The sequence below is a fragment of the Odontomachus brunneus genome, unplaced genomic scaffold, assembly GCF_010583005.1.
Source record: "Odontomachus brunneus isolate Ranch 3 - 2012 unplaced genomic scaffold, Obru_v1 Obru_scaffold_086, whole genome shotgun sequence".
In the NCBI taxonomy this organism is placed as follows: Eukaryota; Metazoa; Arthropoda; class Insecta; order Hymenoptera; family Formicidae; genus Odontomachus; species Odontomachus brunneus.
Window position 1 is genome coordinate 828026 of NW_022639536.1, and position 13497 is coordinate 841522.

The window sequence follows — 13497 nt, forward strand, 5'->3', positions numbered from 1 at the left end:
AATAATTGCCATAAGCTTCGAAAAGCAATTTATGAGTTGTAGCTGCAGTTTTTTTCAAGTCAAAGTAATGAAGCAGCACATGTCGAAAAAACAACTTATTACGTTCCATATTTAATCAAAAGAAAAAATAGCACTGCTCGCTTAAATGAATCTCTTCGCACTGAATTTTATTGACAAATGTCTAACCTCTAAAATGCAGCCAGTTTCAGATGTCAAAATAAATTACACCTACAACTAACGTCATCTAACTGTGAGCCGCAGGAACTAAGTTTACCACCTAATATAATTAAACAAAGTTAACCTTTTTAGGCACACATTTTTCTATCCATCGGTTTTTCATGGAAATATACAGGTGTTTTTTGGGTCTTTGATTACCAATTCGTCATTAGATTTTTACAGTTCACCTTCAAAATGACGGATCCAATATGGCGGTTCGGAGTTTTGAGGAATTCTAAGGTTTTCTGTCGATTTTTTACAAAAATGGTATACAAGGGTTTTGTAGGTTGTTGATAATATATATGTCATCAGATTTTTAATATTCACATCCGTTATGTTGAATCTATCATATTAAATGTGAATGTAAAAAATCTGATGATGTATACGTTATCACCGACCTACAAAACCTCTGTATACAATTTTTGTAAAAAATCAACAGAAAACTCCAAAATTCCTAAAAAATCCCAGCCGCTATATCGAATCCGCCATTTTGAAAGTGAACTATAAAAATCTAATAACGGACTCGTAACCAAAGATCCGAAGAACTCTCGTATACTAATATTCATAAGAAGCCCCAAAAATTGTGAGCCGCTATATTGGATCTGCCATATTGAAAAAGAATTCTAAAAACCTACCAAGGAATTCGTAATCAGCGAAGAAACCCCTGCATACTAATTTTCATGAAAAACTTATAAATAGAAAAATGTGTGCCTGAAAGGATTAAGGCAGTATTATAGCTCTATATAATGTAACATAAACTTTTCAGAAATACGACTGAGTTAATGAATCCTGTTCGTCCATGACTAATTTAAATATGTCCAACTTATTGTTAATAGTCTTTTTCTTAGATAGATCGCAATAAAAATTATTAAAAGAAAAAGTTATCTTGAAATTCCACGTGGGTGTTTGGAAAATGGCAGAAGATTTTTTGTTAAGTTTAATTTAACCTACCTATACACATGTATTGATATACCTTGAGTCAGGCATTCTGTACATTGTCCGATAAAATTGGTCAATTTATATTTCCCTTATACACAGCCCTTATAGAAATATCATACTAAGAATCATTGATAATTACTTATTTTCAGTATTAAAAATACTGAATAATAAGTAATTATCAATGATTCTAGTATGATATTTCTATAAGGGCGCAACACTTTCAGCATAGGGCGGAGGCTTACTCATTGACTTGTATTTATGGTCGTTACTGGAAACTCCTGAAAATTCGAATAGTGATCTCAGAAAACCCCAAATTTCACAAAATTATATTTATTAAAAAAAGACAAAGAGTTAATATCTTTCAGATAAATATATACATTTTTGTAATATTATACAATATACGGTGATATGCAAGGTGTTTTATTTTAATTTCCCCAGGTCCAAATTTCGAAAAATATGGAAGATACGAAAGAATGTTTCAAACAAAAGTTGAATGGCTTCGAGGAGGACATAAGATGGTGCCATTGGTTTGATTTTAGACAATCATTTGAAGATTATATAAAAATTATTTTTAATTTCTCAAACAGGAATCCCCACTTTTTATTGTATGTTCTTGTAGCTTATTTCAAGAGGTTTCCAAAACATTATGACAAAGTGTTTCTTCACTATGACAAAGTGTATCTCAAATTATGAGGCTTGAAAATTACTGCCGGCATTTGCACTACTTAAAGTGTACCGCGTGGAGATTGCACGATCGGATTTACATCTCTTTTGTGTTATGTGTATGTGGCTGAGTGTATATGTATGTGTGTATGTGTATGTATGTCCAGAGTGGGGAAGTTATTGGAGTACAAATAACGACAGTCTCTGTCGTTTGACAAAAGATGGCTCCACCAGTAAGTTATGGTTGAAATTGTCAGATGTAAAACGTCATATCGCAAAGTTATACATCTGGCAACACCATAACTTTGAAATATTAGCGATTTTGTATCAGCATCACATAATTTTTTTCGTGCGAAAATGTCGAGTTTTGAACCAAATAAGCGTCATTTGTGGGAACTTTTGATTTACTCATTTAATTTGAAGAAATCTGCTGCTGAGGCGCATCGATTGCTTGTAAAAGCATATCGTGAGGCTGCTTTAAGTGAGAGAAGTTGTCGTGAGTGGTTTCAAAAGTTTAAGAACGGTGAGTTTGACGTCGAAGACAAAGAACGTAGCGGAAGGCCAAAAGTGTATGAAGACGCGGAATTGGAAGCATTATTGGAGGAAGATTCGTGCCAAACGCAAGAAGAACTTGCACTTACATTAGGAGTGACTCAACAAGCAATTTCACATCGTTTAAAATCGTTGGGATTGATTTAAAAGCAAGAAAATTGGGTTCCATATAAACTAAAGCCGAAAAACGTTGAACGCCGATTTTGCATGTGAAATGCTGCTTGCCAGGCATAAACGAAAGGGTTTTTTGCATCGTATAGTCATTGGTGATGAAAAATGGATACACTACGATAACCCAAAGAAGAGGAAATCATGGGGACCACGTGTCCATGCTTCAACATCGACAGCCAAGCCGAATATTCACGGAAAAAAACTCATGTTGTGTATTTAGTGGGATCAATTTGGTGTCGTGTATTATGAGTTGCTCAAACCGAACGAAACCATTACTAGGACTCTCTACCGAACACATTTGATGAAATTGAGCCGAGCACTCAAAGAAAAGCGCGCCCACTACTACTCCAGACACGACAAAATTATTTTCCTGCATGATAATGCTCGTCCACATGTAGCGGCGCCGGTCAAAACCTACTTGGAAACACTCAATTGGGAAGTTTTACTCCACCCGCCGTATTCACCAGACATTGCTCCCTCTGACTATCACTTGTTTCGATCGATGACGCACGGCCTGTCTGAACAGCACTTTACATCATATGAAGATACCAAAAATTGAGTCGATTCGTGGATAGCCTCAAAAGATAAAGCGTTCTTCCGACGCGGTATCCGTATGCTGCCAGAAAGATGGGAAACAGTAGTGGCTACCCTTATAGAAATATCATACTAAGAATCATTGATAATTACTTATTATCCAGTATTTTTAATACTGAAAATAAGTAATTATCAATGATTCTTAGTATGATATTTCTATAAGGGTGGCGATGGACAATACTTTGAATAAAACATAAGGTACCGTTCTTTCACAATAAATGCCCAATTTTTGATAAAAAACGGCGGAGACTTATTTGTACTCCCATACTTTTTAAAAGTAACGCGTTACCATTACCGTTACTTGCAATAAAAAATAATTCGTTATCGTTACTCGTTACCGATTCTAAAAAATAACGCGTTACCGTTACTTAAAAATAATAATAAATAAGTTACTTTCGTTATTTTTTTTAATGTTAAAACAGACTTATAAGACAGAATATAAATTAAATATTAGACATATAGGAAGATATTTATCTTTAAATGTTTTTATTATTTTATATACGTACATTCAATTATATGATATTTTATTATATAATATTTTAGCTATTATGATATAACGATAGTGAAGGAAACAAATGGAAATAGACAAACATTTTCGTATATTTATTTGATTGTATCTTTAATATTTTAATTATTGTAATATTTTACTTTTTGTAGTTAATAAAATTATAGGAAAACGGTATAGTCTCTCTCTCTCCTCCCTCCCTCCCTCACTTCCTTCTCTCTTCCCTTCTTTCCCCCTCCCCTTCCTCTTCCTCTCTCTCTCTCCCCTTCCTTCCCTTTCTCTTGTCAAGCTGATCTCAACCGTAGCGCCTCTAGCGAAGGAACACAGTCAACTGAGGTTTTCATAATGAGGAAACGATGAATACGACGTTTCTCACACATAAATTTACGATTTTTAATTCTGAGCTAAAATAACTCAACTTCTATAACACCTAGAGTAAAAGTAAAGATAGTTTTATTAAGTAATGTAAACCCAAGGACTCGATTAAGTCCATCCAGAATCTTATCTATTCAGTCGTTATAGACGAACAGGGAATCTTGCCTGTGTTCAACTAAAGTATATCGGCCGCGAGCCTGTTGCTTGCGCTTGCACTTGGTTTCGCGACAACTATCGTATCGTTTGATATTGAATACAACAACTGAAGAGTAAGATATGATATTTGTATCTTTTATCGGCAAAGCATGGTCTAATAAAGAAACTATTATATTTTTTAATTACTTAAAGCTTTAACTACCCAACCAACAAAAGACTTGGCGTAATCAGGAAAACGGCTTTACTTATAATATCTTATTTGCGTTTATATAACTGCTACTGTATATTCAGTTTAATATTTTTCTATTCAAACTTTTTAGATATTCAAATCTTATTAAAATATCTCACGTAAAAATGTAAAAAACAAGAAATTAAAAAATAAGAAAATAAAAACCAAAAGTTACATTTTTTCTTTATAATTTCTTAATATTTTTTCATTTGTTATATTTTTCTTGATCACTTAATATTTGGTAATTCTGCATATATTATCTAAGAATTAAATAAATTACATAATTATTGCATTAAATATTGAATAATTATTGAAATTAAAAATAAAGATAAAATACAAATAAAATATTAAGATAATTGAATATTAAAATTAATTCTTGAAAAATGTTTAGATCTCAATATGGAGAAAATATGAATAAGTAACCATTAATTGTGTTAGCATAGACTAATAGTCTGTATAGTATTATATCTTAAAATTTTTTTATAGATCCTTCACGATCAAGATATTTTTAATGTTGAATAAGGAAGTAAAATTTCGACTTGAACATGTCTATCGATAAAATTAGCATCGATAAAAGTCATTCTGAAGAGACTAATTAATTCCATGGAAATTTAATCATGCAATCGTATCTTATATAAAACTTAATCTTGTTTTTTTTCTACAATCTTCTAGAATGTCTCAACACGCAACCGGAGAACACAGCCACCATTATAACTTGTACTGCGCTCAACGAGGAACCCTCGAAAGAACAACAACCGAACGAAGTAGACGTAAGCAATGCGATGACGATGATAACAGTAACAACAGCAGGCGACGCCACGATAACACCTGCCACAATAAATTATTCGGCAACTATCACGCAAATGGAAACCGTGTGCACTACGTCCGCGACGTCCTTGACGACTCTCTCTCCAACAGTGTCGATGGTCTCTTCCAATGAAGAAACGCTGACAATGATGACGACGACGACGACGACGACGACAACGACAGTGACGATGGCGACGGCAACGGCAACGATGGCTTCCTTACCTCCGTCGAATGTGCAAACGGCCTCCAAAGAGTCCGAGAAGTTTATACCGATCCCGACCATCGCGACGTTCCACCAACCACCTGGAGAGCTGTCTCCGCTATCTAGTACGTCGACACCGTATCAGCCAGAGGATAATTTTAGAATACAGAATACTTTGGACTCGGAGCGTTCTACGGTTTCGCAGCTGGACTCTAGGATACAATTGGTTCCATCGTCCTGCGTCGTGATATCTGATCAGGCGTCACCAGTGTTCAAAGACCGTTCCGCTGCAGAGACGGAGGCGGCGCATGATCTTCTGGAGCTTTCCCGATCGCTTCCACCGCTGCCGCCGCCGAGTGTTGCCATCGGTCCTCAGAGTGTGGTTGAGGCACCAGCGAGTGACGTTCAGGAGATGACGGTCTACCAACCAACTGAGCAGCCGATTTATCAGGTGAATACGATCGACCTAACTACCTCGACTATCTACAGTCATCAACATCAGCAACAGCAACAGCCCATTGCGACTGCTACTAGCATTATTTATGACGCCAATGCTACCATTGTGCAACCTACGGGCAGCGTCTTCATACCTTTATCGCCGGTACAGGAGATTCTGCTGACGTACAGTACCTCCGCCATACCGTGCACGTCCATTGTTACTCAGCAACCGCAGCATCAGCCATTACCGCTATCACCGCAGCAACAAGAGCAGCAGCAGCCATTACCGCTATCACCGCAGCAACAAGAGCAGCAGCAGCCATTACAATTACAACAGCAGCAAGAGCAGATTGAAACTGCACCGCCGCTAACGCCACCAAATTCCGAATGTAGCAGTGACATCGAGAACAGTAACCCGAATTCACAGCCGACGCAGAAGGATAAGGAAGTGCAGACTATCACGGAACAGCCGGAGCCAGTAAAGCCAGCCACTTATACATATGACACGTTGCTCGTCTCAGACGGCAGATCGAAAAACAGAAGCAGGAGGACGCCCGAGCTGCTGAAGCAAGTTGAAGCCCGAGATGAGGCGGCTGAAAGTTCCAAAATTAGTCGTTACATATGCTGTGAATGCGGTGAGCAAAATATATTATAGTTCTGATATAATTTTAGAAATAAATATGCTTCTATGGAGCATCATATCAGTATGTCAAGATTTTATTAACAATGACAGTGTGTTTCTCACAATATAACTAGTAATTTGTTGCTTCTCGTAAACAAAATCTCGCACACGGAGCAATTCAGAGACATGCTAGGATAATGATATTTTCGCAACACGTTGCAAACAGTGCTAAAGAGGACAAACATGTTATGTGCCCTCAATAGCATTTGTCACATTACATCAACATCTTCTCTATATCTATATCTCTCTTCTTCTATATGATGGAAATTGTTGAAAAATGAAAATGTGAAGAATTCAAATATTCTATCTTCAAAATATGGCTTCTAATTATTTTTTAACTACTCTAAATTATTATAAAATGACTTCTATTATTGAATAATTTTTCAATTTCTCCAAGATTAAAATAGTTTTATTTTTTTATTTTTGTCCCAATCTGAAGTCAAAACATACTCTTACTATAAGAAAATTTCGAAAATAAGGTTGCACTCCCCTAAAAAGAATTCACCTAAACGAGAATCGAAAATATTTTGTATTCCAGAGGAACGATTTAGGGTGAGAGAGGATAAATACTATTCTTTTTTTAATTTTTCAAATCAGTTCGGAGAAAATCTTTGACAAAGCATTCTTGAACACTCCTGAACATTTCCTTTAACAGTCCATATTCACCTTGAACTAATAACAAAGAATAAAGATGTAAAGTCCTTTAATTGAGAAAGTATAGATAAAATTACGTAACATCCTTAAAGCCAAAGGTTACTGTACTATAAAGAGATATATCTGCTCACGTTAATCTACGCAATTCTTCCTTCAGGTAAGCAATACGCGACTTCATCGAATCTATCGCGGCACAAGCAGACGCATCGCAGCATCGATTCGCAATCTGCCAAAAAGTGCATCCATTGCGGTAAGGCGTACGTCAGTATGCCCGCACTAGCGATGCACGTGCTAACGCACAAACTGACGCACAGTTGCGGAGTTTGCGGCAAGATGTTTTCGCGTCCCTGGCTACTTCAGGGTCACCTTCGTAGTCACACCGGCGAGAAACCGTACGGTTGCGCCCATTGCGGCAAGGCGTTCGCCGACCGCTCGAATTTGCGAGCGCATATGCAGACACACTCGTCCGACAAGATTTACGAATGTTCCAAGTGTCACAAGTCATTCGCGCTCAAGTCCTATCTAAACAAGCACCTAGAATCGGCGTGCCAGCGCGAGAACAACGAAGAGAGCAGCAACGACGTCGACAAGTCGTCATAATACCGAGACCGGAATGTCGATTTGCAAGCGCGACGGTTGATGACGATCAGGTAGGTTGCTTGCAAATGTACAGCTCGTCGATTTTCTTTAAACACTGATTTTGCATATTCTGATTTTGCACACACACACACACACATACACACATTATGATTTTGCATATTCTATTATTTCTGGAAAAAATCTTTTAATTTTCGCGCATCTATCATGTAGTCTTAATGAATCCGAATTTGTTAATGATAATATAACGATAGTAGTTTATTTTGGATAATCTTTATACGGGATTCCGTGATTATATTCCATAGACTTATATGTATTATAGATTTATAGAGATAGACTGCGTATTCTTATGAGGAGACTGAAGGTAAAAATGAATAATAGAGATATACGGAGTAAGGTGCTTCGTCTGTCGCACAATGCTGTAGGAGGAAGCAATGCAGGAAAAACAAAAAAGAAAGTGAAATAAAGTGAAAGAAAGAGAAAACGATGCAATTATATTTCCTCCTTTATTGTCCATACTCGTTAACAATTAAACCAGGACAACACTTTATTCTTTATTGCCTCCTCTTACTAATTAATGCCAACTCCATCAATCTAATGAGAATGCGTGGTCGATAAATCTATGGTATACACAAAACTGCGTCTTCTTATGAGAGATTAAGAAAAAATTTTAAAAGACAGTTCTATTCTCCTTCTATTCTTGTCCATGGCCATTTGATCTTTGTCTAGCTTGATTCTTATTAGAAAACTAGAAATATCCAATAGGAATCAAGTTAGACAAAGATCAAATGCCTAATCACAAATATCTGTACTATACTAGTACTTGCTAATTTGGGACTTTAGCATATGGAAAGACTGAGGTCGACAAGATTTTCGATTTCAACTATAAAACCACTTTACAAATGGCTTCCACTTTTTTTTATTGTAGCTATTTTATTGAGCTATTGTATTGTATGTGACGTACTAAAATACTTCTTTTTTAATTTCAATGTGAAATCAAATTTTTCACTTCCAATATTTACAATTTTTAATATAATATAAATATATTCAATTTACCTAAATAAATGAAATCTATCTTTTGTATTTTTGCATTTCAAAATGCCACATAGTGTGATCAGAAATCTCGTCTAGTAGAGAACTAAGTTCAGAGCGTACATGTACACGGGCACGTTTATGTGCATCATCTCCTCTCAATGCTACCGGTGCTACTTAGCGAGATTTCTGGCCACATTGATGCAACATCTGCTTAACATATTTTCAGAAAGATAATTAAAACTTCATATTATAAATTTTAGTTATCACTACACCGAATACGTGGTCTGCTCTTTGTAGTTGCACTACTGAATTAATGCACATTGGTAATAAGTTAAAGCAGAGCTCGGAATTAGTTGCCCATTTTGGCCGATTCTCGGGAGCTACGCTTTCTATCTTCCCCTTGCCGCGAGCGGGCCACGAAAATGACGGTCGCGGCCAGTCGCGGCTTCAAGCTTGGAGGCTCGACTATCATTTTCATGGCCCGCTCGCGGCAAAGGGAAGATAGAAGACGTAGCTCCTGAGAATCGGTCGAAATGGACAACTAATTCCAAGTTCTAAGTTAGAGTGATAAAAAATAAACTTATCTCACTCCTATTTATTGTACTAGTTCAGCAGTGCAGCTACAAAGAACAAACTAACACACTACATATATGTACTATTCATACACACCACTATCATTTTGTTGTAAGGTTGTCGTACTGGAAAACGGAATCCTGCCGGCCTCATTTCTTTTGACGTTTGAATTTAGTATAATATAGTATAGACATGTAGCACTAACAAGACATTCTTTTCTAGTCAAGCTTTCGCAGGTTCTTGTCGAACGCTCAATCTATATACATATATAAGTCTGTGTTATATTCTCACGCTCAAAACTACCGCTATACAACTGAAATAAATACGGGCCATAGTAACCTATCAATTCGCAATTTGCAGCCGGTCGTGTACAACGTAAACAGAAGACTGCAGCGGTACCATCATGCTACCCGGCAGTGTAAAGAAAAAAAAGAATAATCTGCTGCACACGGCTAGGTGCACATTTTTGCGCGTTCATGGGCTATGAAAGAGAACAAGAGGAAAGACAAACACATATACAAAGGAAGCTGTTGCATAGCTCTAATCGCCGTGCAAATGTGATTGGTTTCATTTGTTTCACGCAAAATTCGAATCAATCAAGTCAATCGTTGCGCTCAATAATGGCAGCAATTTCTCGTATTCTTTTTGTTCCCGTGAAGAATATAAAGTTACAAAAGAAAAATAACTTAATTTACAGTAAAAGAAGTTCTACTTTAAACAGCAACTTTGCTGAAATATGAAAACATGTGGAACGATAAAAAGTACGACGAAAGAATAGAGAAAGGAAAGGAAGAGTGCTTCCAATTAGTCGATAAGATTCTCTTTTAAATTGCAAAACTAGTTAATGATTTGTTGTCGTTGTCGAGGAGAGAGCTTCGCTCTTTTGTACGTCATAAATGACGATCGGACGTCGAATCTCCGGTAACGTCCAATTTCAACGGATATCTCTCAGTAAGCGCAAAGTAATTCGATTTACTCGGCGGCTTAAATGCGTCACGACGGAGGCTGGGGTCGGGAACGGGAGAAGAAAAGGAGAAGGGGAAGGAAGGTGGAATGCAAAAATCTCGATCGCATGCGGGAATGAGAACGATGTAATTGACATATCGACGTCTTTGGATCTCGCGCTCGTCTTTTTCTTTCGCGGCATTTCTCTGAATATTTTATCGCGACGCTTCTTTCCGTTCGAGCGTTCATGCTATTCTTAGAATAATTTTTCTGGTCCTTTCTCTCCCAACGCACGCCAAGAGAATAAAAAAAGGTGAACTTTGTGAATTACGGAACGTGGACCTGTGACAGACTGTTCTCGCCATAACGTCTGAGAACGAAAGAAGCGAATGGACGACTGTGTACGCTGAGGAGTAAAAAGACTGCAAGACTGTAAGAATGAAAATGTGAGATGAAGGGGAAGAGGGAAACTCGCAAGAACAGAAGAGATGCGATATCGAATGAAATATAAAAATTTTCGAAAGGTGATCGCGTCTATGTCAGGGGCATCAACTGTTCTTACATAAAATTGCTCTTAAAAGATAAAGCAAATTGGAAGCGCCGCACCTAATCAGATGATTACGCAAACGTTTCTCTCGATGCGTACTGCATCGTCAATCTGTGGTACAGTGTTAAATTACAATATGAATTAGCATATGATGATAATAACTTCGCGCTTTTTTTTGCTGTATCACTTTAACTCCACTCTAATGCACGACTTCGTCAACGCCGTTAACTTTAACTCTGATTTCAACCGATTCTTCTTTTTCTCTAGTTCTGGAAGGAACTATAGTAATTAGAGCAGTCGAAGAACTAATTAAACTGAAGTTAAAATTAATCACAACGTTGATGAAACCATGATTGTCTGTTGTTCGATCGTTTTCGGGAAACGGCGGTGCACGTCGGTGGAGTCTTACATAAAACGAATTTTAATTTATATTCTTAAAATTGCACTCGGTTTTACCGTGAGGTTTATCATGCAGTTTTATTCATATACATTTCACAAAACTCTCACGACTCCGGATTCGTTGAAATCCTTTTACAGCGCACAGGGAAAGAGAAAAAGAGAGATGAATACAGAGAGAAAAGAATGATATCTCCTTCAGTTCTGTTCGGCCAGTAAGATCGTCTGTATCTAATTCACTAGTCACTTTAACCAAGTTTATCGTAAAGATATATTTTGACATAGAAAAGATCAATATTTCGATACAGCATCTCTCCTTGCAGGATATCGATATTACAATAGCCACAGACGCTATCTCGCTTCGTGAATTCGTAAAAACGACGAGTTGGGATGCTCACGGAATGAGCAACGATAAAATCGATCGTGGACGAAATAGTGCAATACATCTTTCATATAACTTAAGAGAGCTACTTTTTTCATCCATTCTTGCTCGACGGTAACTTTTCACTCGTTAGTCTTCTCCAAAAATGCAGGAGAACACTGTTTTAGTCACGGACATAAATATCTCTTTCGCTTACCGAAGAGGTTTTGAAACGTAGGTACAAATAAAAAATCGGCGATACGCACAAGTTATCGCAGGATGAGAGTTATTATTGCGTCTTATTTTATATTAATTTAAAAGTATTCCACAAGTATAACATAGCTGCATAGAGGCGATCTTTTGTGCATTTAAAAATGCTGCTGCGCGATTTTTGCCTGAAATCCTTAGCGTAACACATACGGGTACTTGCGAAAAGTTTTCATCAACATTTCACGTAAACTGAACCACCTGTTGAATGTAAAAATGACCATTCGGTAGCAAAAGGGTCGGTCGTACGACTCCCTTGAATTATGGAACACATCATTTCCTCGGTTGTTAAAAGCGCGAACAAGATCGTAGTCAATTGCAACGTTTCGCGCCGAAGTTTATCGATATTTCTTGTTTTTCTTTTTAACGGGTTTGCGAAAGTTCGTCATCTCAGAAAGAGAATTGCGGAGAAAGAGCAGCAAACCCTGCAGCTGATATTAAGTAACAGGTGCTTTACATTGCACTAATATTTATAAATTTCCAAGTTGTCAATTAGGAATTTTATTTCTTACACGAATTTTTAGTACTTAACGTAACTAAATTACGAGATTATTTTTAATAAGTTTTTTATTCTATTTTTACATGGTTACTAAAGTTCCTAAAGACGAAATAAAAACAAAATATATGTGATTGATTATTATATTATATAATACTTGTTATATACAATATGTTTGATAAGAGCGTGTACGGCAAAACTTTTTCCTCGAAACCGTTAGAGGGGGGATATGAACGCGAGCCAATAGCGGGGCTCTTCTCCCAAGATGCTTTGTCTAGAAAGCCTTAGTTATCGTTTGACTTTCGTCACAAAAGGGCGTATTTCAACATGAGTGCCGCGTACGCATCACGTTACGAAGCTGTGTTTCTATGTTCGCATCCGAAAGGACCAAAAATGTCGCGCGGAGCGGCTGCTAAGTATATGAAGAAGTCTAAGGCGTTTGTGAGTAAGTGGGTGAAACGTTATTCCGAGGTCAAAAACGTTGATGACTTGCCGGATCGTGGCTCTGTGCAGAAAACGACGAAAAAGGAGGACAAAATGATTTTACGGGTGTTTGAGAAGAATCCTTGTTTATCATTGCGTGGCGGGCAAGCGGTTTTACTTAAAAAGGGTCTAAATATATCATGTCATACTATAAGAAGACGTTTACTGGCTCATAAAGTGAAATTTCGAAGCACGATAACGAAACCGTTGCTGTCTGAAAAACACGTCGAAAAAAGACTTGCTTGGGCAAAAGAAAATTTGGACCGCTATTGGGGCAACGTAATTTTTTCAGATGAAGCTTCGTTTTGGGCAAAGTCTTCTATCAGACGTGTCTGGTCTACCCAGGCCAATAGACTCATCGAGCGGACCGTTAAACATCCGGTAAAGGTGCACGTCTGGGGCTGTTTCTCAAAACAGGGATTTGGCACTTTACACATCTTTACACAAAATTTGGATGCTGCTAAAATGGTCCAAATATATGAGAGAGCTTTATTACCATCTGCCCAAAGGTGGTTTACGAGGAAAAATGAAAATTGGCTACTGCAAGAGGACAATGATCCGAAACATCGGAGTAGACTTTGTACTGCGTGGAAACAAGAAAATGACGTTGACGT

The 13497-nt window shown here is 37.3% G+C and overlaps 1 protein-coding gene across 6 annotated transcripts in view; it reads left to right on the forward strand.

The window, feature by feature from the left end:
* The window catches only part of LOC116847953 (zinc finger and SCAN domain-containing protein 21-like), a 101528-nt gene extending 88894 nt beyond the window's left edge, over window positions 1–12634 (forward strand). For all 6 annotated transcript variants that reach the window (XM_032823585.1, XM_032823583.1, XM_032823584.1 and 3 more), the window contains 3 exons: window positions 5073–6482; window positions 7341–7833; window positions 9749–12634. In XM_032823585.1, coding sequence (XP_032679476.1) covers window positions 5073–6482; window positions 7341–7783 — 1853 coding nt within the window. In that variant the 3' untranslated portion in view covers window positions 7784–7833; window positions 9749–12634. The remainder of the gene's footprint in view (window positions 1–5072; window positions 6483–7340; window positions 7834–9748) is intronic.
* Window positions 12635–13497: the final 863 nt, after the last annotated feature.